General features: G+C 65.3%; 1 protein-coding gene across 10 annotated transcripts in view; it reads left to right on the top strand.

Moving 5' to 3' along the window:
* The window catches only part of CAMK2B (calcium/calmodulin dependent protein kinase II beta), a 94,772-nt gene extending 69,165 nt beyond the window's left edge, over window positions 1-25,607 (top strand). For 2 of the 10 annotated variants that reach the window (XM_060157397.1, XM_060157403.1), the window contains 18 exons: window positions 2,732-2,834; window positions 2,923-3,006; window positions 3,709-3,803; window positions 3,964-4,086; window positions 4,536-4,619; window positions 5,365-5,407; window positions 6,329-6,403; window positions 11,566-11,603; window positions 11,767-11,838; window positions 13,323-13,367; window positions 14,920-14,968; window positions 16,369-16,482; window positions 16,824-16,904; window positions 17,823-17,936; window positions 22,846-22,921; window positions 23,027-23,121; window positions 23,302-23,536; window positions 23,756-25,607. In XM_060157397.1, the coding sequence (XP_060013380.1) occupies window positions 2,732-2,834; window positions 2,923-3,006; window positions 3,709-3,803; window positions 3,964-4,086; window positions 4,536-4,619; window positions 5,365-5,407; window positions 6,329-6,403; window positions 11,566-11,603; window positions 11,767-11,838; window positions 13,323-13,367; window positions 14,920-14,968; window positions 16,369-16,482; window positions 16,824-16,904; window positions 17,823-17,936; window positions 22,846-22,921; window positions 23,027-23,121; window positions 23,302-23,534 (1,524 nt within the window). In that variant the 3' untranslated portion in view covers window positions 23,535-23,536; window positions 23,756-25,607. Of the gene's footprint in view, window positions 1-2,731; window positions 2,835-2,922; window positions 3,007-3,708; window positions 3,804-3,963; window positions 4,087-4,535; window positions 4,620-5,364; window positions 5,408-6,328; window positions 6,404-11,562; window positions 11,604-11,766; window positions 11,839-13,322; window positions 13,368-14,919; window positions 14,969-16,368; window positions 16,483-16,823; window positions 16,905-17,822; window positions 17,937-22,845; window positions 22,922-23,026; window positions 23,122-23,301; window positions 23,537-23,755 lie in introns of all 10 variants that reach the window. The other 8 variants (XM_060157398.1, XM_060157399.1, XM_060157400.1 and 5 more) reach the window with 8 other exon arrangements.
* Window positions 25,608-27,000: the final 1,393 nt, after the last annotated feature.

Genomic DNA, 27,000 nt, shown 5'->3' with positions numbered 1-27,000 from the left:
GGACACAGGTGATGCGTGTGCAGGTGGGGCTGATGCCTCGGGAGCAGGGGCTGAGGGACCAGCCTGCATGGTCTCTGCAAACTTCCAGCCCTTTCTTCTAGTAGCTCTTGGCTCAGCTCTGGGCAAAGTGACCATAGAGCATTTAAATCAAGGTTTGTCACCCACAGGGCTCAGTGCGGTGGGAGGGTCTTCAGGAGGAGCTACACCCCATCCTCCTGCCTCCCTCCCTCCTTTCCCCCTCCCTCCCCCTCCGCCCTCCTCCTCCTCTCAATTTCTCCTCCTTTCTTTGATTTTAGTTTTCTTCAAGTCTGGGTTTGGGTCAGTTTCTTCTGTTGGGGGGTGGGGGGAACCCCTGGGGCTGTCATCCCTGCTAAGAGACCTGCTGGTGGCGTTTGAGACCAACTTTCCCATGGGTGCTCGGGCTGAACGGGGTCACGCCCTTCCTTGGGCCACCGAGGGGTGTGTGTCTGTGAGCTAATCTTTGTGGGGCTGCTCTTGGAATGTTGTCCTGCCAGGAGCAGGCCCAGGACCCTCTCCTGTGCCCTTCACGTTCCCGCTCTCTCTCTGCATGTGCCGTGTGGTCCCCTGTCCTTTCACATGCCCACCCAGGCCCGCCGTGTCTGCCTGTCCTGTGGGTCCCCCTCTGTCGCTGTGTCTTGTCTGAATCGGCCTCGTTGGGGGCCTCTGGGAGGAGGGGCCGCAGGGGAGTGGGCGCGCATCCCCCCTTGACTCTGGACCCCGTGGTGCATAAGTAACTTTGAGGCCAAAGCAGGCAAATGGAGACGGATGCTCCCCCCAGGCCAGGTGTGCCCTGGGGGCAAACAGAATCCTTGCCGAAAAGAAGAAAAGGGGGCAGGAGTCTGCCAGGTGTCGGGGGAGCAGACTGCCCCTCCTCCTCTAGAGAGGCCTCCACCATCATGACTGAGACAGCCCCCCAGAAGCGGTGCTGTGGTGGGTGTCCTCTCAGCCAAGGTGTGGAGGGTGGAGAGAGTGGAGGGGGCTGATGCCATCCCAGGGTGCTGCGAGGGAGCCAGGGTGGAGCCCGGGGCCAGGGCATCACTGCTCGGACCCAGCTGGCTCCCCTGCCTCTCGCCCCGCCCAGCCCCGACCCTTCTTGTCCAGCTCTTCCCAGGGACCAAGTTCACTTAGCTCCTTCTTCCTGGGGAGGAGTGCTGGTTTGTTTCCTCGGGGTGGGGGTATCTGAGCTGTAGAAGTCAGGTCAAGCCCCCAGCTGCAGTCCCTGACCCCTACGATTTCAGACTTCTTTTTAACTTTAATTTAAAAAAATTGAAATATAGTTGATTTACAATGTTGTGTTTATTTCAGACTTCTTGATGTGGGGTGTGTGGAGAGGTTGGGGTCCCCTTGCCCCACGCACATTTGCAAAATCAAGGTGTTCAGAGGCGGGCTTCCCTGGTGGTCCAGTGGTTAAGATTCCGTGCTTCTAATGCAGGGGGCGCGGGTTCGATCCCTGGTCGGGGAAGTTCCACATGGCGTGCGCTGTGGCCAAAAGAGTTGATGGGACATGCATTAAGAAATAAACTTTAAAAAAGGAAGAAAAGGGGAGTATTAAAAAAAAGAAAGACCAATAATCAAAAAAAAAAAAAGATGTTCAGAGGCCTCCAGGCCGTGCTGGGCAGACAGGGCTGAGTGTCCCCAGTGCACATCACCTGCAGGGACAGCACCTCGTCCAGCCAGCTGTGTGTGGGCCTGGAAGATCTGCCGGGTGGGGCTGGCGTACTTCATCTCTTCCACGTGTGTCGTCCTAACACCCCAGGTGTACAAGCGGGGTTAACTCAGTTCGGTTCGTGGTGTTTGTCTTTCTTGGTAGCACCAAAGTGGCAGTGTGGTCTCAGCGGGACTTCCCGTCGGGAGGGTGGCCTGGCGAGGGGGCCGAGGGCCCAGAGAGGCATGAGGAAGTCCAGCGGCTTTGAGCTCTGAGCGCTGACCGCTGGGAGGTGGTGAGGCTGGTGGGATAGGCTGGGATGGGAGGGGCCCAGCGCACAGGGCACAGCGCGCAGGGACCCCCTCGGGCCTTCGGGACCAAGTGTCCCCAGTCAGGGGGCAGCAGCCTCGGCGCTCCAGTGGGACAGGGATGAATGTCCTTCCAGCTTGAGCAAGGGCGCTGCTGCCCGAGTCAGGGAGGTCTGCATGGGACCTTTCCCACCTGCGGTCGAGGCAGGCCCCCTCCGGCCAGCATGGGGCCGGTGGGACTTGGTGGACAGACGTCCTGCACTGCCAGGCTCTCGGGGCCCTCGGTTGTTCCTTCTTGCCCTTTGAGGGCTGCCGTCCTTCCAGCAGCGCCTGAGCGCTCCGGCAGGCAGTTGTCTGTGCAGCCAGCCGTGGTGAAGGGAGGGAAGCCCCTCTGCCGGTGGACGTCCCAGGCCCCTGCACAGCCTGCCAGGGCCTGTAGGGTGCGCTCAGTTTTTGGTCCCAGCGCCCTGAGTTCACAAGCTTGCGCTTTGAAAGCCAGCTTCCCTCCGCTCTGGGGCGCCTGTCCCTGCCCCCCTGGGGTGCGGGGCAGGGACAGACTGCGGGGTGCAGGCCCGGCGGGGCCCAGAGCTCTGGGATACGCCCAAGCCAAGGGTGTCAGCTGCGCTGGGGGGACACCCACGTGGTGGCGGGTCAGGCCTGTGTGCCCCTGTCTGCAAAGCACTATTTTGTCCCCCTCCCTCCCGTGACACCCCCGGGTGTAAACCACACGCTCTCGGGCTGGTCGCCTTCCCCGCAGCCCGAGAACCTGCTCCTGGCCAGCAAGTGCAAAGGGGCCGCAGTGAAGCTGGCGGACTTCGGCCTGGCTATCGAGGTGCAGGGGGACCAGCAGGCCTGGTTTGGTGAGTAGCCGGCTGGCCGGCCGGGGGCCAGGCTGGGGGCGTCAGCTGCCCCCGGGGCCCCTCACACGGCCCTTTCCCCTCCCGCTAGGGTTCGCTGGCACGCCAGGCTACCTGTCGCCAGAGGTGCTGCGCAAGGAGGCGTACGGCAAGCCGGTGGACATCTGGGCGTGCGGTGAGGCTGGTGTGCGGGGCGGGGTAGGGCCGCAGGGCCACTGTGAGGGACCCGCCGCTGGGCTGACTCACAGGGCTACCCCCCGCTAGGAGCGCCCTCTCCACCCAGACTGGAGTCGCTAATGCGATCCTGGCTGTTGCTGAGAAGCCCACCGCCCCAGCACCTGCCCCGCGCTCTGCAGAGCGGTCTGGAGGAGGAGCGGCAGGTGCCCGGGTGGTGGATGGATGCTGGAGGGCTGGAGACCGTGCACACCACCCTGGCGGGGCCTGTCCTCTGCGCGGCGGAGGGGGCCGGCCTCGGGCCTCTCCTGTGAAGTAGGGTGAGGGTAGAGCAGAGGTGAAGGAGATGTATATGCCATTCCGCCGTCAGGGTCTCCAAACAGGGACACTTGCTGTCGCTGGCTGCGGGGGCCAGGGGGGGTCCCACTGGACCTTGAGGGTCCCGGTGTTCTCATGGGGCTTGCTGGCTTCGGGCAGTGACCCCCACCCTAGCTGATGCTGGGAAACTGGCTGAGGGTCCCCTAGCTGTCAGGCGGCAGAGCTGGGCATATGACCCCCACGCCGGGGGTCACACAGCTGACCCCACACAACAGCGCCCCACTGGCTTGTGGCCGCGCTGTGGGCTCCGTGGGCTGGGGCTGAGCCGCTGGGCGCAGGCGGTGAGGGCAGCAGTGCGAGGCCCCGCGCTTGTGGTTCCCCGCAGGGGTGATCCTGTACATCTTGCTGGTGGGCTACCCACCCTTCTGGGACGAGGACCAGCACAAGCTGTACCAGCAGATCAAGGCCGGGGCCTACGACGTGAGTGCCGGGACCCCCCCGACCCTCCCCATCTGGGGGAGGCAGAGGCAGGGAGCGGGGTGACGCCGCCCGTTTCCAGATGAGGCCCCCCCTCGGAGAATTCCGTCTTCTGCCTGGGAAGGGGGCTTTAGGCTCCCTTGTGCGTGGCTTCCCTTCATAGTTCCCATCCCCGGAGTGGGACACGGTCACTCCTGAAGCCAAAAACCTCATCAACCAGATGTTGACCATCAACCCTGCCAAGCGCATCACGGCGCACGAGGCGCTGAAGCACCCGTGGGTCTGCGTAAGTCGCCCCAGCCTCGGACCACCCCCCGGCGCGTTGACCCTGGCGCGCTCTCCTCGCATCCGGTGGGTCCCCTGGTTTCCTGGGGGCTGCGTGGCCTGTGGCTTTGAGGCTGGCGGGTTTAAAGACCTTAGTCCCTGGGAGACTAAGGAGCTCCGTGGGAAGAGGAGGCCCAGTCCAGGGCGTGAGGGGATAGAGTAGTGAGGCGGGTGAGGGACAGGTGGGGGGGCGGACGGGCCATGAGGGGTGACGGGCTGGGGGGCTAGGCAAGCAGCGGGGACAGGTGGCCTCTGGCTGCCGGCAGCTCTTGGCACAAGGGCCCTGGGGGTGCTGCTGCCCTGAGCCTTGCTCCGAGCCCCCTCTTGAGAGCCCCGCCTTGGGGACAGAGCTGGTGCCCCTCGGGGCTCCTTGCAGCGTGTGACCCCTTCCTCCCTCCCCCCTCCCCACAGCAACGCTCCACTGTGGCCTCCATGATGCACAGGCAGGAGACCGTGGAGTGCCTGAAGAAGTTCAATGCCCGGCGGAAGCTCAAGGTGAGACGCCGACCCCAGCGCGGGCCAGGGTGCCACGCCAGGCACGCGTGCTCACCCACCCAGAGGGGCCGGGGGCCCTGCCCTGGGAGCAGCTGGAGGGGCTCGGGCAGGCCCGTGGGGGTCCCAGTCACCTAGGATGGGCTGCTCGTCAGCGCCGTCCCAGACTAGCCCCTCATGGCAACAACACCAGAGGTGCCCAGACATGAGCCTGGCCCCCAGGTGCACAGCTGGTCCCTCCTCAGCCGCCCACGCCGCCCATGAGGCATTCCTGGGGCTCCCTGGGGGGAAAGGCGCCCTGTGGTCGGTCATACTCTCTGAGCGGGAGAAGGCTGAGAAGCTTCTGACCTGGGGCAGGTTTGGTCAGGAGATCAGCTCAGCTCTGCTGCTTGCGTGGGCAGGGGGAGGGCGGGAGGGAGGGCGGGGGGCCCTGGGCAGGGAGGCCAGGCCCGCCCTCCCGACAGGCTGCTCTGTGCTGAGAGCGAGTGTCCAGGCCTGGCGGCTGGCGTGCACGTGCCTGTCAGGGAGAGGAGGTGGCATGGGGAGAGGCAGACCCCCAGCTGCAGCCCCGGGGGGTCTTGACGCCTTTAAGAGCTGGGCTCAGTGGGCAGTTTAGGACCTGGGGTGCGTCCCTGTTTTAATGCTGGACGTGGGTGGCATGTCTGGGTGCAGCTGCCTCTCTGCGAGGCCGTGACTCGAGGTGCAGGCGGGGGTCTCCGCCTGGCCTCAGCCGTGTGTCTCTCCCCAGGGCGCGATCCTCACCACCATGCTGGCCACGCGGAATTTCTCAGGTGAGTAGAGCCTTCTCCAGGAGGAGCAGGCCTACGGCGGGAAGGCTGGGGAACGACCTGCCACCAGCTGCCTGCCGTGTCCTCACCCCACTGTCCCCTCCTCTGCTGCTGGCCCGGCCCGACCTTCCGCCCTCTGAGACCCTCGGGCCACAGAGGAGGCCTGGGCTACGGCCGGGCCCCGCGAGGGCACGTCCCTGAGTGTTGGGTCTGTGTCTGAGCTGCCCGCCGGCCGGGCCGCAGCTCCGTGTGTCTGTGCAGGCGTTGGTCGGCACCTCTGTGGCCTCGTTGTTGTCCTGAATCCTCTGAGCACCCGTTCTGTGTGTGGGTTGGGGGGCGGCTAGAGGAGGCTCCGATGCTCTGGCTGGCGGCCGCCCCCCCGGGCGCCGAGGGTGGGCAGGGCTGGGGGTGTGCGGCCGCTCTGGGGGGCTGTCGGCGCCCCTGAGGCCACGGGCCCAGGCAGGCCCAGCGGGGACAGTGTCACCCGAGGAGGGCCGCTGCCCCCGGCGCTCCTGTGGCTTGTCTGTGGCCCGCGATGCTGGTGCGGGTGCGTCTGTGGTCCGTCCTCGTTGTCCGTTTGCATCAGCACGCGCCCCGTCCTGTTACTTTTGCTGTGGTGCTGTGCTGCCGGGCGGGGGGGCATGCCGTCACGCCAGTACTAACAGGACGTGTCCCGTCCGCACGCCCAGCCCGGCACCCGGAGGCCCCGCTGGGGTTTTCCAAGGAGAAGGGAGGCAAGCGCTTTTCCGGTGTCCGTCGGTCTCCATCTTGTTTTCACGCTCCTGTGAAGGGATTCTGGAACCATCCGTCACCTAAACTTTGACTCTAATCTTCTTCTGCTTCCTTTGTCTCTTCTCTTCCCTCACCTCGCCCACCCCTCGTCTGTGTCCGCCCCTCCCCTCGTCTCTAACCCGGTGCTAACAGTGGGCAGACAGACCACCGCTCCAGCCACAATGTCCACCGCGGCCTCCGGCACCACCATGGGGCTGGTGGAACAAGGTAGATGTCCCGCCTGTCGGCATGCAGGTCCCTTCGCTGCACGCAGCCGCCGGCTGGGCCTTGAGAGCCTCCCCAGAGGCCCCGGGAGCCCCTGCTCCCGCCGTGGACACGCCCACAGAGCCCCCGTGGGCAGGGAGGCAGCCCCAACTGTCCCAGCGGCCTCAGACGCCACCTATTTCAGGAGGGGCCAGGCTAGCTGACCCCTGAGCCGAGTTGGCCTCCATGCCTTTGACCGAATTCCCCAGTCCTGGTTCCTGAGTCTGGGGGTCAGGAGACCCCTCTTGTCAGAGCCCTTTGCTGTCTCAGTCTCACTCCCCGCTTGTCCATCATGACCCCTGCTCAGAATGACCTTGACACCAACCCCAGGAAGCCTCGGGGCTGCTGCTGGGAGTTTAAATCCCGAGTGGGGGCCCTGGGGAGAAGGGCGTGGGCAGAGACCCTGCCCCGTGAGAGCCCACTGGCCACCCTGGCCACCCCCGACCTGTCCTGCACGCGCACCCAGGGCCCTGCCCTGTGCTTCCGGCTGCTCGCACGGAGCCGGTGGTCTGTGCTGAGTCCCAAACACGCACGTCTGCCCCGTGAGCCCCAAGACGGGGCCCTCGGCCACCCAGAGAATGACTCTGAAGGCCTCCTCTTGGTTTCTTTCTACGAGGCCCCCATTACCTCGTCCCCACCCTGTGAGGGGAGAGGCTCATTCTGCTAACCTGTGCCCCAGTCTGTGAGGGGCAGACCTCCCAGAAGGCCCATGCAACCGTGACCTTGGCCGCATCACATGAGGCTAGTGGACCCCAAGACTTCCTAGTGGGCCCATGGCCCCAGCCTGAGCTGAGGGTGGCACAAGTGTAGGGCGGGCAGAGCCAGCTGCAGCTGAGGGGCCTAGAAGAAGCCCGGCATTTCCTGCCGGTGCCTCGAGTGTCGGCTGGGACAGGGCAGACACCCAGCCCCTCCCAGGCCCAGGCCCTTTCTTTTTTCTTTTTTTTTTTGGTGGGGGGTACGCGGGGCTCTCACTGCTGTGACCTCTCCCATTGCGGAGCACAGGCTCCAGATGCGCAGGCTCAGCGGCCATGGCTCACGGGCCCAGCCGCTCCACGGCATGTGGGATCTTCCCAGACCGGGGCACGAACCCGTGTCCCCTGCATCGGCAGGCGGACTCCCAGCCACTGCGCCACCAGGGAAGCCCCCGGGCCCTTTCTTTACTGCACATCCAGCCCAGCTCTTACCCCATGACCCCACAGAGTATGCAGGCCCGTCTGCCCACCCAGAGGACCCCGGCTGCTGCCTCCTGGGGCTTTCAGGGCAGGGCTGTCCTCAGCAGGAGGGCCTGTGCTCCTCCCGTGAGCCCGGTGACGGGTCCAGCAGGCAGGCCCCCGGGGTCGTCCTGAGTCAGCTTCATTTTCTGGGCCTTTCCGGAGCACCTGAGAGGGAGGGAGGGGCAGTGGGACACGGGACAGTGAGACTAGGGGCTCCTGGTGAAGCCGGGGGTGGGGCAGCGGTGAGCGAGGCAGGCGCCTCTGAGCCGCTCTCTGCCCGGGGCTCCCACCTGCAATGCCCGCTGCCTGCAAGGGGATGTGGAGCGTCCGTGCATGAGGCCGCGAGCATGTGCGGCTCTGCCCCCGGCGCCCAGGGCTGCTCTGTCCTGGGGGTGGTCCGTGCATGTGGACAGAGCCCAGCATGGCTGTCCCTGAGTGATGAGCTAGGGGACGAGGTAAAGGCTGGGCCCTGTGGGTTGAGCCCCCATCCCCGCTAGATCAGCCCACCTCAGCCAGTGCGTTGGACCCAGCAGACATGGCAGGCAGGGGGCTCAGTCCCAAGGCCATTGCTTCCCTGTGGATGACGGCCTCTGGGGTGACGTAGTGCCCTCGGCCAGCGGAAGACCGGGTGTCTTTGTAGATCTCTTGCAGTTCATCAAGGCAGCCTGGTCAGTCCCACTTGGCCTTCACCAAGAGGAGACTCAGGCAAACTGCTGGGGTGGCAATGATGGCCTGGCCCCAAGGACGGACCCGGGCCGGGGTGGGGCAGAGGGTCTCTGCTTGTCTCCGGGGGTCTAGGGCGCCTGGTTGGTCCACCTTGGCTCCTGCTGTGTAGTAATGAATTCGACTTGAATTCGACTTGAGGAAACACAAAGGAAACTCCCTATGCCTTTGACCGCTAGTGTAGACAGGAGTCAACAGGATTCTGGAATTATTCTCAGACAGAGATGTGAATTTCCAGGAAACGCGGCGGCCAGGAGCTGAGCTCAGGAAGACGGCAGCTGTGTGTCCAGACACCCTGTACCCAGACACGCAGGTGTAGGTTACAGGGGTTCGCAAGGAGGAGTGTTCGGGAATCGATTACAAGGACAGGTGTCTGCTGCAGGGCATCCTGGAGCCTGGGCCGTGGTGGCGGACTGAGTCCCCTGAGGGGTGGCTTGTTAGGGAGGGGAACTGGTACCGTCCCGTGTAGCACGGTCTGGAATGTGGGTTTTGATAGAATCAGGGACTGAAGGGAACCCTCTTAAGACCCAGGACTGTCCCAGGGTCTGACCCAGGGGCCCCCCTTTCCTGCCCAAGGGGAAGACCAGGCAGAGCTGACTCTGCCTCTACCAGGGCACTGGGCTGGCCCTGACCGGACTTCTCATACCAGCACTGGCGTGCACTGGCCCTAACTCAGCTGGCCGGGAATGCCGCTGGCCAAGGCTGTGTGGCACTGGGAGGTGACTCTCCCCAGACTGCCCACCTTAAATTGGGGGCGGGGGTCAGCTTGCTCGTCTGCTCAGCTCTCACGACGAGTGCCTTCAAGACGGGCTGGACCCCACTTTCCTCCAGCTGTGTCCAGCCAGCTGGTCGGCCAGCATAGACAGGGTCCCTGGGCTCTGTGACCACAGCACGACCCCCACTTCGGGGTCAGTAGGGAGGCTAGGGCCATGCTGGTCAGGAGTGAGGCTGCAGGCCCTGGAGGCCCGGGAGTTCCCACGTCTGCAGGGCTCGATTGTTCCTCCGTGGTGAGTTACAGGCATGCGGACGTAGCTGCCACCTGGGAGGTTTTCACAGTCCCCGCAGTGGGAAGTGGGTTGTGGCCCTGAGCAGGCGGCATTTCTGGTCCTGGATGCCTGTGGAGTCCGGCCTCACCAGGTGAGGCCTCGCCCTTGGGAGGATGAACTGGGGGACGAGGAAAGGGGTGACCTGTGGTCCCTTCACTCGCTGGGGTACTGTGATGCTTCTCACGGGGTGAAGCCCACCGGGCGACAGGGTTGGGCCAGGAGTCAGGTTTCTCGTTAAACTTTGGCCCGTGGATCCTGGGAGGGAAACTTGAGGGAATTGATGGGTCCGTTGGGGAGGCAGGCTGGGAACTGAGGCTGTGCCCAGTGTAGCAGGTCTCCGATAACCCCGCGGGGCCCTCTGGCTGGGGGCAGCCACCTGTGTGCCAAAGCAAAGCCCGGAGGGCGGCGATGGCCACCTGGACAGGGAAAGGCAATCAGCAGGGGGTGGCCCAGCGGCCTGGTCCCTGCACTGGGGACCTTGACCCGTGGTTCTCGAACTGAAGCAGCGTCGGGATCCCCCAGAGCAGATGAACAGTTAAACTGATGCCGAGCCCACCCCCGAGTTTCTGCCTCAGGAGGTCTGGGGCAGCCCAGGCGATGAGATGCTGACGCTGCTGGCAGGGGCGGGGGTGGGGTCCAGGGGGACCGCACTTTGAGAATCGCTGCATCTCTCTGGGTCTTTCTGATGTGCCGGCCGAGTCATCGGCCTCCAGGAATGTTCCCAGCAGGAAAGGTCCCCCCCGCACAGGCCTGCTGGGGGCCACCCTCCTCCCTCTGGGCAGGCGGCCTCCCCTTCAGGGCTGGCCAGCCAGAGCTTTTGGAGCCGGTGCTGGGGACTGTGCCACCTTCCTTCCAAGGCGAGGGACCCCACCCTCCGGCATCCGACCCCAGGGCTGCTTCTCTAACCCGCACCGGCTGTCCTGGGGCACTGCTTGGTGTGAGCGTGGGCAGGGCGGGTGAGGCAGCAGCCGCTGAGCCCTGGGCTGCAGACTTGCACTCCCTGCCTGAACGTCCACAAACCTTGTTTTCTCTCTCTTCTTTCTTCCTCACTCCCTCTTCTCCCCTTCTCACCTTTCCTTTTCTGTAAGGTAAGCTGACTTCCTTTGTTTTCTTTTTTTTTTTTTCGAGTTCTGTAATTAAAACTGACCTCTGCAGAGGGTGCAGATGCTGGGGGGCTAAGGGCCTGTGGGGTGTGGCAGGTCAGGGCCCCTGAAGCTGGCTCACAGAGAGGCAGAGGCAGAGCCGGGCCGCCCCCGGCCTCCTCCCCGGGGGTGCGGGGAAGGCTGGGATGAGACGGGCCGTCTGCTGGGCCTGGGCTTCTGAGGGGTGGTGGGAACCTGGGGTGCAGGTGGCTCTTTGGACCCTCCCCCAGGTGTGTCATCCTGTTGATGTCACTCAGAGCTTAAGGTCCTTGGTGGGTGGGCACAGAGGCCCGAGTTGGCCCAGTCAGTGCTGCCAGAGCAAGGCCGAGCGGTGGCCCCAAGGCTCGGGCTGCGGGGTGGTTTAAGAGGGAGAGTGAGGCTGCCCCCCGGGGCTCTGAGCTGAGAGGCGTGGCCTGAGGCCTGGCCGTGGGACCAGAGCTCCGAGTCCTGTCTGCCAGGGGAGGGGGGCCAGGAGGCTGAGAGCAGGCACCTGGGGTTGGGGCAAGCCCCTCCCTTTGTGGGTGGCCAGCGGCAGCCCACCCACCCCTGCCTGAGGACATGGGGGTGCCTACCACTCCAACCTGCCGTCCTGCCCTGTGTTCCCATCTCGGGTGAGGGGCAGAGCCCTGCCTTCCTTTTCGGGGAACCTGCATGCTGCCCTCCCGGAAGCTGCTGGTCACAGGTGGGAGGAGAAACCTTGGTGTCCTCCCAGGTCATGGCGGATGGCCGGGGGGAAGGCCCTGTCCCGGGGACGAGGGTCCTCGGGCAGCGCTGGCCAGGCCTTCCCCAGGGCGGCCCTGCTCGGCACAGGGCACAGGCCCGCTCTGTCCCCAGCTGGGCGCAGAAGCTACCTCTGCCTTGGGACCTTGGGTCGCCTGCTCGCTCCATCTTGGGGAGCCCAGGCTCCTCGCAGGCCCCTGAGGCTGCCTCACGCCGAGGGGGTGGGCTGTCCTGGGACCCGGGCCCCTCACTCATCACGTGTGTTTCCTCCAATGCAGCAGCCAAGAGTTTACTCAACAAGAAAGCAGACGGAGTCAAGGTGAGGCGCTGGCTTGGCCCTGGGGTGTCTGGGCGCCCTGCCCCCATGTCGAGCCTACAGCTTTGCCCAATCCCTGAAGCTCCCTCTGGGCCTCCTCCCCTCCCAAGGAAGGGGCATGGCCCCCCCACTCTCTCCCTAATGGCTTCTCCCCCTCTCTCCGCAGCCCCAGACGCATAGCGCCAAAAACAGTGCGGCTGCCACCAGCCCCAAGGGGACGCCTCCTCCAGCTGCCCTGGTACCGAACCCCTCGCCCCCCGCTTCTCGGCCCTCCCGTACCCCGGCTGTGTGCTAGCCACCTGTCGGGAGGCCGGGGGTAAAGCTGGGGCGTGTGCCAGCCTGTCTCTGACAGATGACACTTAGCCCTTCCAGCCCCACCGCCGCTCGGGTGTGGGAGCGAGGGTGGACTCCAGTTCGGGCCGCGCCGGAGAGCCGCTCTGGGTGAGCGGACAGGCCCCTGCTGACTTGTGGGTCAGCAGTGAGAGCCCGTCAGGGAGCCGGTGAGGCTGAGAGCCAGGATCCAGGGCACCAACCTTGCTCGGCCTCTCTGCTCGCAACGGGCTGACCCCCCGTTGATGGGCCCAGGCAGGCTCTGCAGGGAGAGTGGCCCGGGGGTCGGGGGTGAGGACAGGTTAGGTGGTGGGGACTCCCCCGCCAACCCCTCTCCTGGGTGCTGCAGGGGTGTGCTGTCTGGGAGGTGGGGGCCTTTGGTTTCTCCCCGGGAAGAATGGGTGGGCCTGACCTTAGCTTCAGAGCCCGGTGATCTGGAGGGAGACAGAGACCCCTTGGTGGTTTCCCTGGTGATGGCCCAGCAGCAGCTGTCGGGTCTAGGGCAGCAGCAGCCATGGCATTTCCCATCAGAGTCTGTGTCCTGCAGGCCCCGAGGCAGGTGTGGGGAGGTACACTTCTATGGCTGTGCGGGCCTGTGGCTGCCTGGAGGGTTCAGGGGGCTCCTGCTGGGGAGGGCTGGGCAGACGTGAGGTCAGACGGACCCGCCAGCACCAGGCCTCACCTGGAGGGTCCTGTCCAGGGGACGGAGCTGGTGGTGCAGGGTCGTGGCCAGCGCGTACCGGCCCTCCTGCCCAGTATGCTGTGCGCCTGTGGTGTCTCGTGTAGAGCAGGCCATCCCGAGAGGCTGGGGTTTGCTGGTCCACAGGTTCTGAGTTTGCTGAAAGCACACTTGGTGTCCCCGCGGGCCCCAGGCCGTGCTTCTGGGTGTGAGCCCTGGGCCGCCCGTGGAGAGGCTGGGTTTGCCGAATGGCCATCCAGCGAGTGGGAGGGCGGCCTTGGCCCAGGAGGGGAGGGTCCCACGTGCCGGCCTCGCAGCCAGCCCCGTCTCGGACCCCATCCATCCCATGTGCCACCCCACCCCCATGACATCTTCAAACTGTGCCCCGCCCATGCCGAGGCAGAGGGCCCAGCTGCAAAGAGAGGAGGCGGCGCGCCCGAGGCAGGGCACCCAGCATGTGGCTTCTCGCCACCGCCCTCAGGCGCACGCTCTCCATCGCCCTCCCGTCGCAGGCGCCGGCGAGGTCCCGGCAGGTCTGCTTGTTCCATCCACATCGTCCCAGGTTTCTCTCCAGCTGCTCTGCTCCCCGCTGGCTATCTGCCGCCCTGCTGAGCTGCCACCCTCTCCTCTCCTCTCCTCTCCTCTGGGGGGCCTCCACTCTCCTCCTCTTCTCACTTCCCTCTTTCCTTCCTCTGTGCTTCCTTCTTCTGTAGGAACCTCAAACCACCGTCATTCATAACCCAGTGGACGGGATCAAGGTACTGCGCGTTCCTCACCGCCCTCTTGGGAGCGTCTGCTCAGGCAGTAGGCAGACCCCCTGGCCCTGGGGAAGCTCTGGGATGTTGACCCCGGGGAAGCATTTGTGCCAAGACAACTGTGCAGGGACCCCTCCCAAGGCAGGACAGAGCCCCCCAGGTCCGCGGGCTGCTCCCTTTTGGGGAAAGGCCCCAGGTACGGCCCTTTTTGGAGGCATGGTTGTACCAAGTCCACAGTGGACACAGGAGCCTGGGCTTCCTCATGTCCTGAGCAGGGTCCACTTCTCAGACCCTCTCCATCCTGCCTTGGCAATGGCCAGGTCCAGCCTAGCCAGGAGCAGCTGAATGCAGGGCCCATTTCAGAGGCTCAGGGCGCCAGGAAGAGCCTGGGTGTCCTCCGTGATGCGCGGCCAGGTGCTCCGGGGGAGAAGGGCCGGCGTGGGCTGCCCGGCGTGCCCCCGAGTGTGGGGCGGGGGAGAGGGGAGCAGCACAGACTCCCTGACCTCACCCGTCGCTCGTCGCCTCTGCCCGCTGCGCCCGGTGCTGCCCGCTGAGCTGACCCCTCCTCCTGCCCCTCCTCTCTGCTCATCAGCTCCCATCCCATCGGCATCTTCACCCCGGGGCCAGGGAAGGGGCTGGCTCTCTGGGGTGGGGGGAGGGATGGGTGGGCGGCCACGCTGTGTTTCCAGAAGCGGACTTCCACCGGGGCCTGGGATCCTCAAAGGGTCCCCACACACCCCAGCCATGGGCCAGGACCAGGGGGCCTTGGGCAACTGGCTCTGGGCCGGCCCCCAGGCTCAAGGTGCTAGGAAGAGCCCGGGTGTCCTCTGTGACTCGGGGCCAGGGATGGGTGTTCCCAGGACGCTGTGTCTGGAGTGAGGCTTCTGGGGCTGTGGTGTGAGCCCTGATCCTACAACCTGTAGACACCCGCATTCCTGGCCCAGGGCCCAAAGCAGTGTGTCCTGTGAGGGGGCTGGAAGGGGCGGGGGGTCCCTTGGGGACCCTGTTAAGATGTTCTTTCTGAGGAGCAGGCAGGCCTTCTGGGGACCCGGTGACAGGTGGCTGGCACCTGGTTTTATGTCTGAAGGGCAGTAAGCCAGGAGTGAGGTAGGAGGTGCTGGGGCCCCCTCTCTGCCCTTAAGGCCACCCGAGAGGTAAGGCCAGGCCTGGCTGGACGGTCTGGGCCTGGGGAGGAGGTGTGGTCGCTGCTGCAGTCTGTCTGGGCCAGGCCAGGGCTCCGGAGCGGCTACTGGAAGCTTCCGCCCTGTCTGCCAAAATGCACGGGCTGTGGGTGATTTTCTGCTCCACTCGGAATCTTGGAATTCCAAAAAGCTTGTTTTCCTCTCTTGTGGATGAGTCATCTGAGCGCACGGAGTCTTTCCACTGGGTGTGCCTTGTGGGGATAAGGGGAAGTTGGGGTCCTCAGCTGTTGGGGACATGGCGGCCCAGCCTGGGGACAGGTGACCCCTGGGGCTGGTGTGAAGCTCCAGCGCTGCCTGTGGGTTTCTGGGGTTCAGGCCACGTCCTGACCCGTTGTCTCCCCGTGTCTCCCCAGGAGTCGTCTGACAGCACCCACACCACCATAGAGGACGAAGACACAAAAGGTACCCCAGCTCCCCGCCTGCGGGGGCAGCAGGGCGGGCCACTGGCGGGTGGGGAGCTGGGATGGAGAAAGGCCAAGGCCTGTGGTGCGGGCGTGTGCCCAAGGGCTGACCCTGCTCAGGGCTGCAGTCCCACCTGAGCCTGGGTACAGACCGGCGCTGGGCAGTCTCTGGCATAGCATCCAAGCAGAGCCCGACGGGCCCGGGCTCCCTGAGCAGCGAGGAAGCCACTGCCCTGGCTGGGCCGGTTCTCTGCACGGGCCCCCACATTGCTCTGGGGGCTGTGCGCCCAGTTCCCACGGTTGAATTTGCTGTTTCTTCTCTCAAAGGTCCTTAAACCTGTGCCTGCCCGGCTGGCAGTCGATTCGGGGACGGGCAGCAAGGGGCGTTTCCTGGGCTCGTTGTGGGATTGGGGGTGGGCTGCAGAGACTCGAGCTCCCACCCAGTCTCAGGGCTCCCAGGCCGAGCTGGGCCGTGCTCCGTCTGTGCCCCACAAGGGCCCCAGGGTGCCGGGCACCGTGTGCTCACCCAGGGCCCCCTCTTCCACCCTCGGCTTCCTCAGCTGCCCCCAGGGAGGGGATCTGGTCCCCCCTCCACTCAGGCCAGGCCGCCCGTCCCCACGTGGAGGGCCCGCCTGACCCTCTTGGCCACGCGCTTGTAGTTGAGCGCTGGGTGCCCTCAGGGCTGCCCCTGGGCTGGACAGTGGCCACTCAGCCAGTTTAGGGGGGATGCAGTGACCCTGTCCTGAGTACCCTCCCTGCCCCAGGGTGGAAGCGAGCATAAGGCTTTGGCCTCTGGACGCAGGGAGGGTGGGCGTTCACGTGTTTTCTCCAGACTGCAGGCCCCGAACCATCAGCATGGAGCATGGAGGTCTGCAGACCTCTCCCAGGCCCTGTCCTGTGGTTCTGTCCCTGCCTCAGCAGGCTGGGGGCCTGAGGCAGCCCGAGCCTGCAGGAGCACAGGGGAGCAGGCCAGCCTGGCCAGCCTCGTCTCAACCCCTTGTCTGGCTTGGGGAGGGTGGGCAGATGCCCGAGGGGCCTCGCGGGGCAGGGCAGGGCAGGCACAGGGGCCCCGGGGGCCTCTCACCTCAGCTGTGTCATCCGTCAGATGCGGAGAAGCCTCGGTGGGCCCAGGCCTGGCTGGCCTCTGCTGGCCTTGGCACACAACCTTCCCACCTGGAGGCCGGCCTTCGAAGGCCCCGTGTCCAGCCCTGCACGTGGTCCTGTGTCTGCCTCACATACCTGCTGTGATCGCGCAGCCCTGGGCGCGTGGGGGTGATGGCGCTCCAGAAGCCCTGGACCCCACCGCGTGGTTCTCCAGCTTAGCCCCTCTCCTTCTCCTGCACTCCCCCTCCTCTCCTGCGTGTCCTCACCTGCGTGTTCACATCTCGTCTGTCCGCTCAGCCCCCAGGGTCCCTGACATCTTGAGCTCCGTGAGGAGGGGCTCGGGGACCCCAGAAGGCGAGGGCCCCCCGCCCTGCCCGCCTCCGGCTCCCATAAGCCCCCTGCCCACCCCATGTAAGTAGCCGGGCCCCTGCTGCTGTGGGGGTCTCCCTGAAGGGCCTGCAGCTCCTCTGAGGGGGCACTTGAGATCCAAGGGCCGGCCGAGCTTGGGCACCAGCCTGCCCCCGACAGCCCCCCTCTGAGGCTCCCCAGGGCCTCTGCCCCTCAAGCCCCTTCCGTGCGGGCCTTCCCCACTGGCCTGGGGGGCCGCCCGGTCCACCGTTCTGCTCGGGTGTCAGGGCCAGGGCTCCTTGATGCTGAGACAGGCCCCAGGGCGGCAGAGAGCAGGGGCCCTGCTTCCTCTCCCCCAGCCTCGCCCGGCAGCCTCCTCATATGTCTGCCTCCTGTCCACCCAGCCCCCAGAATCTGTGACATCCTGAGCTCCGTGAGGAGGGGCTCGGGGACCCCGGAAGCCGAGGGCCCCCCGCCCACCCCATGTAAGTAGTGCCCCAGGCCTGCTGCTTCTGCTGCCCAGCGGCTCCTGCGTCCTGCCGTGCACGGCCTCAGCTGCTCCCAGGCCGGGCTGCCGAGGCCTGGCTAACTGTGTGGCCTGGCTGGCCGTCGGGGGGCACATGCGCTAACTACCCCCCAGCCCGGTTCCCCGACCCTCACCTCCCACACTGCTCCCCGCACTGCTGTCCGGGGCCCCAGGCCTCTCCCCCAGAGGGTCTCCCAGGCCCAGGGCAGCCGGCAGGGCCCCTCTGAGGCCGCCCACCCATGTGCCCTGCCCCTCGGGCCCTGGGCCGTGCCCTTGCCAGTCACGCTGACTCCGTGTGGGCCCCGGGGAGCCTCGGGGAGCCCAGGCACAAGGCGCTGTTATAGAAATCCTCTCAACCACAGGCCTGGGGGTTTAAGGGGAGAAGAAAGGGCCCGGCCTCCCTGCAGAACTGGGTTCTCCACAGAGGGGCCGGACGTTCTGCTCATCCTTCACTCACTCACCCCTTCCTCACCTGTCGGGCGCTGACCGAGGGCCTGTCCTGCACTGGGCTGTCTCCTCTGTCCCTTCCTGGGCCAGGCTGCCCTTCAATGGAGGGCACCCTCTGCCCGCAGCAGCTTTCCACGTGCCCCCACTGACCTGGTCAGACAGGTGCAGCTGGCTGAACGTTCCTGAAGCTTCCCCCTGTGCCCCACACCCCTCTCTGTCACGCTCCACTGCCACGTCCCTTCTCCACCCCTCTGTCCCCCTCCATCCCCCATGTCCCCCCTCTGTCCCCCTCCGTCCCCCATGTCCCCTCGTGACCCCCCCCATCCCCCCACTCTCTGGCTTTGGCTCACCAGCTCATAGGTTTTGTCTTCTGTGTGTTTCCCGCCTGCCTCGTGTTTCTCGTGTTCACGTCTCGTCTGTTCCGCCCCAGCCCTCAGGATCTCTGACATCCTGAACACGGTGAGGAGGGGTTCGGGGACCCCAGAAGCCCAGGGCCCCCCACCCTGCCCTCCTCCGGCTCTCCCAGGCTCCCCACCCACCCTGTGTAAGTAGCACCTTGAGTGGCCCTGCTGGCTGCTCCTGGGGGCTCACAGGGGTGTGGAGACCCCTGGCTGCGGTGCGCCGCCCCCTGGCTCTGGGAAGGGGCCGGCTTGGGGGTAGGGGGACGTGGGGTGCAGGGAATTCCACACGGAGCTGCCGTTTAGCTAAAGACATGCACGTGTGCGAAGAGAACCAGGAAGCAGTTTCCCGTGATCCAGAGCCACACGCTCCCAGGGTCTGCAGTCTGCGGGTTTCTTCCGCAGCGAGGATGGGACGGTGCCGGCCGGGTGGTGCCTGGGGTTACGCCCCCGCCGGTGATGCTAGGGGTGGGGGCCCGGCCGGGCGGGCGCTGGGCTGGGCCACCTCCCCAGGGAGGGAGGAGCCGCTGCAGCCCGTCTGCCACCCGCCCGCCAGTATCGCTTACAGGGATGGATGACACCCCAGGGCGGCAGCCATCCCCACCTCCGGGGAGACACCGGGCTCTCAGAGGAGAGGCTGCGGGGCCGGGGGCCGGGCATGGCGGGGGAGAGGCTGGGTGAGTGCCGGGCCGGGAGGGCGCTGACCCCCGCCCACCTGCTGCGGGCCAGCCCCAGGGGCCTGGCCGAGAGGAGGGAGGGGGGAGGGAGGCCCTGGGAGCAGCCGGGCAGGCACGGAGGCCTGAATACTGTGACCTGAATCCGGGCTTGCCTGAGGGGCGTGGAGGCGAGTGTCCAAGGTGAGGGGCGGGGTCTTGCAGGCGGGCGCACAGCGGAGCCTGTGGGAGGGGGCCGAGCCCCGTCCCCATTTGTGCGGCGTCCTATCCGAGTCTAGAGGCCACCACGTCCCCATCTCTGGGATCCTTGCAGCCCCTCCTTTCACAGATGAGAACGATGAGGGGAGGAGATGCGGAGGGCTGTGCCCAAGGGGGCCACCTGCCGCGTGACCTCGGCCCGGGGCTGCGACCCGCCCTAGGAACGTGCGCGGGCCAGGTGGGGACCTCTGAGGACAGGGCATGCCACGGGTGCTGAGCACCGCAGGCTGACCTGGGGGGCCCACGGCACTGGCTTGCCCCTTTAGGGGTCTGTCCTGAGCTTGACTGCGGGGGGTGTGGCCACAGAAGTGCTGTGACCAGCGCTGGATGGAGGGTGGCCGGGCCTGCAGGGTGCAGGGGAGGGGGAGATGCAAAGCCCTGGGGGGCACCGGGGGCACCGGGGGCGGGGGGGCCCCATCAGTCTCCCTCAGGGAGAGGGGTCTCGTGCTGGGATGTGCACCCTCCTCTCACCCGGAGTTCCCAGCATCCCAGCTCCATAGGCCTGTGTGAGGGTCCTCGGGTGAAGGAACGTGGGTGGGGCCGGCCCGGAGAAGGGACTTCTGAGGGGCCGTTGTGGGGTGAGTTATGGCGCTCAGTGGGCTGAGTGCCAGAGCCGGGGTGCCCCCTCTCCAGCTCTGGGACCAGGGTTCGGCCCCTCACGGCACCGAGGCCCGGGCTGCAGAGGGCCATCCCTGGGCTGGGCTGTGGGTACCCTCCTTTCCCGGGAACGTCCCCGCCAGCTGTCTCAGTGTGGAAATGGGGTCGGTGCCCACTGGCCGGGGCCGTGTTCTCCACGGTCAGGGATTACGCACAATCCAGGCTGATCCTGTGCGGCTGCCTCCCTGCGGTGGCTGGGGGCATCCTGGCACCCCTGCAGCTGCTGAGGGACGGGCCTTGGGGTCAGCCTGGGGTCACTGGGGTACCCCCGGACCCTTTGCCGGTGGCCGGGCCTCCCTGGCCTGTTAGCTCACCCCAGGAGAGCCGGAGGGGACATGGGGGCTGCACTTCAAGCCAGACCTCAGCTCCGTCCCCGGAGTTGTCTGGTGGGAGGGGCTTGTCCTAAATAACAAGCCTTACCCCCGCCCCCAGGAGTCCCTTCACGCAGCATGCCACTGGGGGGAGGAAGGATTGCTCCGCAGCGTGGGGTTAGACGTGGGCGGCAGCCCCTCCGAGGGTCAGGAGCGTCCAGCCCACTCCTGGGCTGTGACTGGGCTCGTTGGCCTCAGCTTTCCCATCTGCAGAATGGACATGGTGGCTGTTTCCTAAACTTCAGACTTTGCAATGTGTGCTGCGACCCTAGGTTTCTATTTACTTAATTCTTTCTCTTTACACTGACTCCATTTTTAATTACACTTTGTTTAAAAATGCTCAATATTACTTCATTAAGTGGAAGATTCAGCTCGCCACAGTGCAGTAGGGTGACTGTAAAATCAGAGTGCACGGGAAACAAAACAGAAAAGGTCACTCAATTCCAGCTGCAAGGCTGTTGGCTAAGGGCTCACATGGGGCGGGGGCGGCTCACGACGTTTGTGAAGAAGGGGGGTTGGCAAGTTACGGGATGTCGGGGTGCGTAGACGTCCCCTTGGCGAGATCAGCAGGATGGTCTGGAGCTGACAGAGTAAATCGCAGGTGGGAGGTGGGGGCTCCTGAGCAGGGGCTGGACCTGGTGCCACAGGCGGGAGGCGGCGAGGTCCCGGGTGACAGACCGCCCTGGGCAGGGACGGAAGTGGCAGGGGCTGGGTGTTGCCCCCCTCTGGGCGGGGTCTGGTGGGGGAGCTAGGCTGCACTGGGGGGAGATCAGAGCCTGAAGCTCGAGGCCACCTCCGCAGAGGAGAGGCTGCGGGGCCGGGGGCCGGGCATGGCGGGGGAGAGGCTGAGGTGACAGGTGAACTGGGGATGGGGGTGGATGAGGTCCCAGAGGAGAGAGGGTTGCCCAGAATTGGGAAACGCCCAGGCAGAAGGTGGAGAGGTGGGCAGGCTGCGGGGGAAGCCCTGAGAGGGGAGACGAAGTGTGATGGGATGGGCGAGGGAGGGGGCGGTGTGTGGGTGGAGGTGTGGAATACCCAGAGGGTGAGGACAGAGGCCGGCCTGCACGTGTCTGTGTTGGGACCGAGCTCTGCAGGTGGACGTGGGGCATCAGGACAGCTGGGCCCACAGCCCGCCTCCCGGAGGCCAGCTTCCAGGGCTGACCAGACAAGGTGGGGCTCGGATTCTGCAGAGACAGCCTTAAGCCCAAACCCTGCTGTCCAGACACGGAGTTCGGCGGCAGAAGCGCTGCCAGGTCCAGAGAGAGCATCTCTTTTATATAGCGGAAGCCCACGCGTGCTTGCGGGTTGGTGTGCACACACACACACACACACACACACACAGCAAACACACACGCATGCCCACGTGCCCACTCTCTCACCTGCACACGTGTGCACAAAGGTGCGCACACACATACACATATGCTCATGCATGCGCTCAACCATGACACCCTTGGGTGTCATGGAGCTCACCCTGCAGCCACTGTCCAGAGCTGGTGCGACACGACCCAGGCTCCCAGCTCAGACACGGGCACGCCTGGGCTCGCACGCAGCAGGCAGCATCTTCTACCATGGACTCTGTCCGCTTCCTAGCTGGGTGCCTGGGAAAGTGAGCGCCCAGACAGCCGAAGGTGCTGATGGGAGGGCCGTGGGCACATGCTTCAAAATGCTAACTGCACCTTTTTGGAGCTGGCAACCCGCGCTCTGGGAATGTAGCCTGCAGATCAACTCACGTGTGTCCTGGTCCCGGCTGCTCTGCCAGCTGAAGACTGGAGACCTACAGATGCCCATCACTAGGCCTGGTTGAGTGGGGATGCCCATCCCACAGGAGTGGCCGTGCAGAGAGTCTGTGGTCCCGATGTGCTTCTGGGAGCAGGGGGGACACCAGTACCCATGCTGGGAGTGCGCAGACATGCGCAGCTGGTGTGGCCGTGACCGGGGAGGGAACGGGGGGACAGAGCTCCTGGGGTCGTGCTTTCGGTGGCCTTCTTGGGTCTGAGTTTTATCACTGGCATGTTATCACTGCTTTAAGAGATCACCACGTGTGGATGCGTCTGTGCCTGTGTGCACACTCGTGTGTATTTCCTGTGTGCCTTTGGATGTTTCTGTATCTGCACAGAAGTGGTTAAGCACCTCAGGACGGTACTTCTCTGGGGAGAGTGAGCGAAGAACAAGATTCAGGGGAACACAGGCATCTGCATCTTTATCTGGAAGGTTTTATTTCTTGAAAAGAAATCTAAAGCAAATATGAAAATGGTTCAGATTTGAATCAGCAGGCTGTGGGCTATATTATTCTTTCTGCTTCTTCCATGTGTTTAAAATGTTTTGCCTGAAAATAAATGGTAGTTAAAGAGATAAAGGAGCCCCCAGGCGAGCACCCGGGGTCTGTCCGGGACCAGAGGTCAAGTGGGCAGGAACCCGGAGAAAGCTGATGGCGCAGGGCCTCAGGTGGAGGGTGCAGGATGGAAAGGTGATGCCAGAGGACTGGCCTGGGGTCCCAGGACCGCAGACAGGTGGAGGATGGAGGAGGTGCAAGGCCAGGCGGCAGCCTGCAGCCTTCCAGGGAGAGAAGGCAGTGAGGCCCACACTCTGCCTTCCCCTGGGCCCGGCTCCCTGGCCTTTGCGCTGAGGCCTGGCCCTGCAGTCTTCAATCCCCTGCCTGCTTCGTGAGCCCGCCCTTAGTAGACAGCTGCCTCCCCAAGAAGGCCTATGAGAGCAATGTCCGTGGTGGGGGGCGGGCAGGAGCTGGGAAGGCTGGTCACAGTGTTGCAGCTGCGGAGGGCCCAGGGATTACAGCCGGAAGGACTGGGGCGTGGCAGGCTTGGCTTCCCCTTCCTGCCTCTTCCAGACCTTTTGTACTCTGGATGGAGTATTTCCGTCGTTCAGGGATGTTGTATTTAAGACAAATAAGACAGAGGCTTGTTGGACTTGGAAATGGGGACCCCGTTGGTGTCCCTGAAGGGAGCAGTCTAAGCCGGGCAGCCTCGGGGTCCCTCCTGGAGGGGGAGGGGGAGGGGGCGGGGGGTGCTCTGCGCGGGACCCCCCCCCGGGGCTGCAGGGGGGTGGCTCACGGGTCACTGGGCGGCTGTCCCCCACAGCGCGGAAGCAGGAGATCATCAAGATCACGGAGCAGCTCATCGAGGCCGTCAACAACGGTGACTTTGAGGCCTATGCGTGAGTCAGGACTCCTGGGCCCATCCTGGGGCTGCGGGGTGGGAGGGGGGTGGGCGGACGGGGCGGGTTCTGAGGGGCCCCTCCTCACCTGGGTCTGCCCCCCAGGAAAATCTGCGACCCAGGCCTGACCTCGTTTGAGCCCGAAGCCCTGGGCAACCTGGTTGAAGGGATGGACTTCCACAGATTCTACTTCGAGAACTGTGAGTGCGGGGCGGCGGCAGGAAGAGGGCGGCACCCCCGGGGAGCCCGTGGGCCCCCAGCCGGGCGCGCAGGGAAGCCCTGTCCCGTCCTCGTCCCGCCGGAGGGGGAGGGGTGGCCGGGCCGGCGCTCGTAGGGGGCTGGGCCGGCGGCGCGGTGCCAAGCCCCTGCCCCGCCCACAGTACTCGCCAAGAACAGCAAGCCGATCCACACGACGATCCTGAACCCGCACGTGCACGTCATCGGCGAGGACGCCGCGTGCATCGCCTACATCCGCCTCACGCAGTACATCGACGGGCAGGGCCGGCCCCGCACCAGCCAGTCCGAGGAGACCCGCGTGTGGCACCGCCGAGACGGCAAGTGGCAGAACGTGCACTTCCACTGCTCGGGGGCGCCCGTGGCCCCGCTGCAGTGAAGGTGAGCGCCCTGGGGGGAGGAGAGCGCCGCCCGGGCGGGGCTGCGGAGAGCGGTGGGGAGGCCAGCGTGGTGTTAGGGGGGCAGGGGCGCCGGGTCAGGGCCTCCAGGCTCCTCGCCGGGCGGCCTCGCAGGCGCCCACCTTGCAGACGCCAAACCCGTGTCAGACGGAGAGCGGCCGCCGGACGCTGACCTGCCCGCCCTCGGTCCGCCCCGTTTCAGAGCTGCCGCGGCTGGTTTCACGGGACAGACTCGGTGTTTGGAGCCCAGCTGCCCTCGGGCGCACGGCCTGCCTGTCGCATGTTTGTGTCTGCCTCGTTCCTCCCCTGGTGCCTGTGTCTGCAGAAAACCAAGACCAGATGTGATTTCTTTTTAAAAACAAGACGACAACCGCACACACAAAATTGATGTCGGATGAAATGGAAAAAAAACGAAACAAGGGAAAAAGCTGTAAAAAGCCCTGGCGTTTGTGGGGCTTCGAACCTTCTGGCCGCTCCCCGCCTAAGCTCCACGTGTCCGTCTGCTCCTGGCCTCCTCCGGGGACCGGCCGGGGCAGTGAACTTGTCCGCAGGGGCCTGCCACCCAAGGAACGGTGTTTGCTAGGTGGCGCCCACCCCCACGCGTCTGCATCCTCCCTGCCGCGCATGGCTCCTTGTCAGGAGTGTCAGGTGTCGTCTGGGGAGGGGCTGGGGGGGCTGAGCATGGCTGTCCTCCCTCCTGCTTCCCTTCCCTCCTGTCCTCCCCGGGGAGGCGCAGGTGCGAGCTCCCGGTGTCCCTGGCATGGGTGAGCAGTGCAGAGGCTGGGCCAGCCCCTCTGGGAGGATGCGGAGCCCTCGGAGAAGGCCCGGCGGGCCCAGGGCTCCAGCTCTGGCCCCGTTGGGGCCAGGGAGGTGCACTGGGTCGGGCAGGGGGTGTAGGGGGGTCACCCCTTACTTTCAGACCTCATGCCTGGCAAGAGACATGCCGAGAGGATGCTGCTGGCTGCGGCCCAGTGTGCAGGGGACCCCGGGGCTGGCCTCCCTTCTGTTCAGGCACCTCTCCCTCTTTGCCCCCTCCCCCCTCCCCCCCGTGTGGGTGTGGGGCAGGAAGGAGAGAGGGGTCAGAGGCGGGTGGGTGCCTTTGGCTCCCAGGCCGAGGCAGAGTCCAGGCAGGTGTTTGCTGAAGGAAGCTGCGCTTTCGGAGTCTGGGCCCAGGGCAGCAGGGAGCGGAGGGCCGCACGGGGCTGCGTGTGACAGGGACCCCCGGGGTTGGGAGAAGGCGGGCTGGGCTCACCTGGGGTCCCCCTGCGTGCTGGCGGGCACTGTGGCGAGCCTCCGGGATGGGCCACGTGGCCAGGGGGCGGCAGAGAGTCAAGGGCCGTCGTCTGGGTGTGCGAGCGGGTCTGAGCTGGCCCGCTGGGCTGTGGTTGGGGGGGTGCAGGGGCCGTGATTGCAGAGGTGCAGGACCCCCTGCCCCAGTACCTGCCCTCTTCCACTCATGTTGTTTTCAACACGGATTTTCTTTATCTTCCCCCCCAATCAAGCCAAGGGAGGGGCCTGGAGTGGGGAACAGGACACAGGATGCTGGTCTCCAAGGGGACTGTCCATCGACAGACACTCAGAGTGGACGCTCGCCTGCCCGTCCGCGGCTGTGCTCAGGACAGCTGTCCCCACCCACGGACGCGGGGTAAACACCTGCCAGGCTCCCTGGGCCTCGGGCAGCGGCAGGGCCCGCCGTGGACAGCGTGTGGCCCGGCCAACCTCGCCTCCTTGGGCCTCCTCCCCTCCTCTACCCCTTCTCTCCACGGAGCTGCCTGTCTGGGATAATTTGGGGTTTTTTTTCTGGGGGATAGTTCTTTTGCATGACCCCTCATGAGCAAGCCACACCCGCTCTTCTAGCTAGATGTCCGCGGTGTGGCCACGTCGGCCAGCCCGCCCTGCAGAGGGTCGGCTGCCTGCGGTGCTGGCCGGCCTTTCCTCTTCTCTCTTTTTGCTGAGTTTCATTGTCTTTTCTTTCTGAGCCTTGTAAGTGTACAAAATTATTATTTTGTTCTGTCTCGGGAAACTGCAAATAAAAGGAAAACAGGACAAACTGCTTCAAGTGCATCCGCGTGCTCTATGCTGGGACCCTGCTGACCCCTCACCTCACGGCAGGTCCCTTCTCCACCATGTGGGCCCCGGGCTGGCCAGGTTGCAGAAACCTTAGGCCAGACGTTCCCGAGCCCGTCTCGGTGGATGGCACGCCCAGGTGGGGCCCCTCCGTGCCGCTGCAGGTCAAGCTCTGCCAGCTATCCCCACCCCAACCTCTGGTTCCCCTGAGACCCTGGACAGACCCCTGAGTCCCCACGCCCCCAACCTCTCCCGTCACCCTAGTGGCCTCTGAAGATGAGGCTGGGAGAGCGGATCTATGTGGGAAGAGCCACAGGACCAAGGCCTGCTGCCCTGTCCAATCTCTCCCTCCACCCATCCGTTCTTCGTGCACGTTGATTAGAACACGCGGTGCCCAAGGCCAGCCCCCGCTGCTCCTGTGGGCCCTCACGCTGATTTGTGTAGACAGCATGTAGGTGTCACACAGGCCAGCGTGGATGTCAGACACCGACGTCAGGAGCAGAAGAGCAGTGGCTGCTGAGATGCAGAGGACAGAGCGGGCGATGACAACGGGGGCCCGGAGAGACTCTGCGAGGAGCCCCGAACAGCAAGAGCCCAGCAGAGACCAGGGGGACAGAGGGATGCCAGGTACGGAGGCTCCCAGATGGTCCCAGACTGAGGAGAGGGCGGGAGGGAGCGAGGGCCCAGGGTCGGCACAGCCAGGTGGTCCCCACCAGGCCTACCCTCTGCAGCTTAGCCCCAGCATGGAGGGACGTGTCACCTGGCTGCCCATGGCACCCCTACAGCAGGGGACACAAAAGCCTGCTGGGCCTCCCTCGGGAACACTCACCCTCGGCCTGTGTGGCTGAGTGAGCGCTGGCCATGTGGCTGCTGGCCTGTCTGATCACCTGACCACAGAGCCGCATGGCAGCCCGGCCCCGCGGCTGTCTGACCACGTGGCCACATGACCACACCGCTGCATGGTCGCCTGGCCCTCCGGACATCTGCCCTCGTGGCCGCACACACTCAGGCCCCGCCGGGCGAGGGCTTCTGGGGCCTGCCTGTGCTCTGCTGTCCCTCCCGCAGACCTCTTGGCCCACCTCGCTCCCAGGCAGACCCTGGGCAGCCCTGCTGGTACCTCAGAGGCACCCTCCTGTGGAGATGGGCAGCCTCACCTCCACGCCTGGTCCCCAGGCCCTGCTGCCTGTCTGTACCTTACGCCTCGAGCTTACTCAGCACAGAAATACAGGCTTCAAGACAATCTGATACACCAAACGCGCCCACCCAGGGGGGTCCAAGTGACTTCTGACGAGACAGCTGCCGCTTCGGGCCAGCTCAGTCCTGTCCACTGGGACAGAACAGGCCTCCTCCTCCAGCCTCGGCATCTGGTTGCAGGCACCT

The sequence above is a fragment of the Lagenorhynchus albirostris genome, chromosome 8 (genome assembly GCF_949774975.1).
Source record: "Lagenorhynchus albirostris chromosome 8, mLagAlb1.1, whole genome shotgun sequence".
In the NCBI taxonomy this organism is placed as follows: Eukaryota; Metazoa; Chordata; class Mammalia; order Artiodactyla; family Delphinidae; genus Lagenorhynchus; species Lagenorhynchus albirostris.
This window is presented reverse-complemented; position numbering and strand designations above follow the sequence as displayed.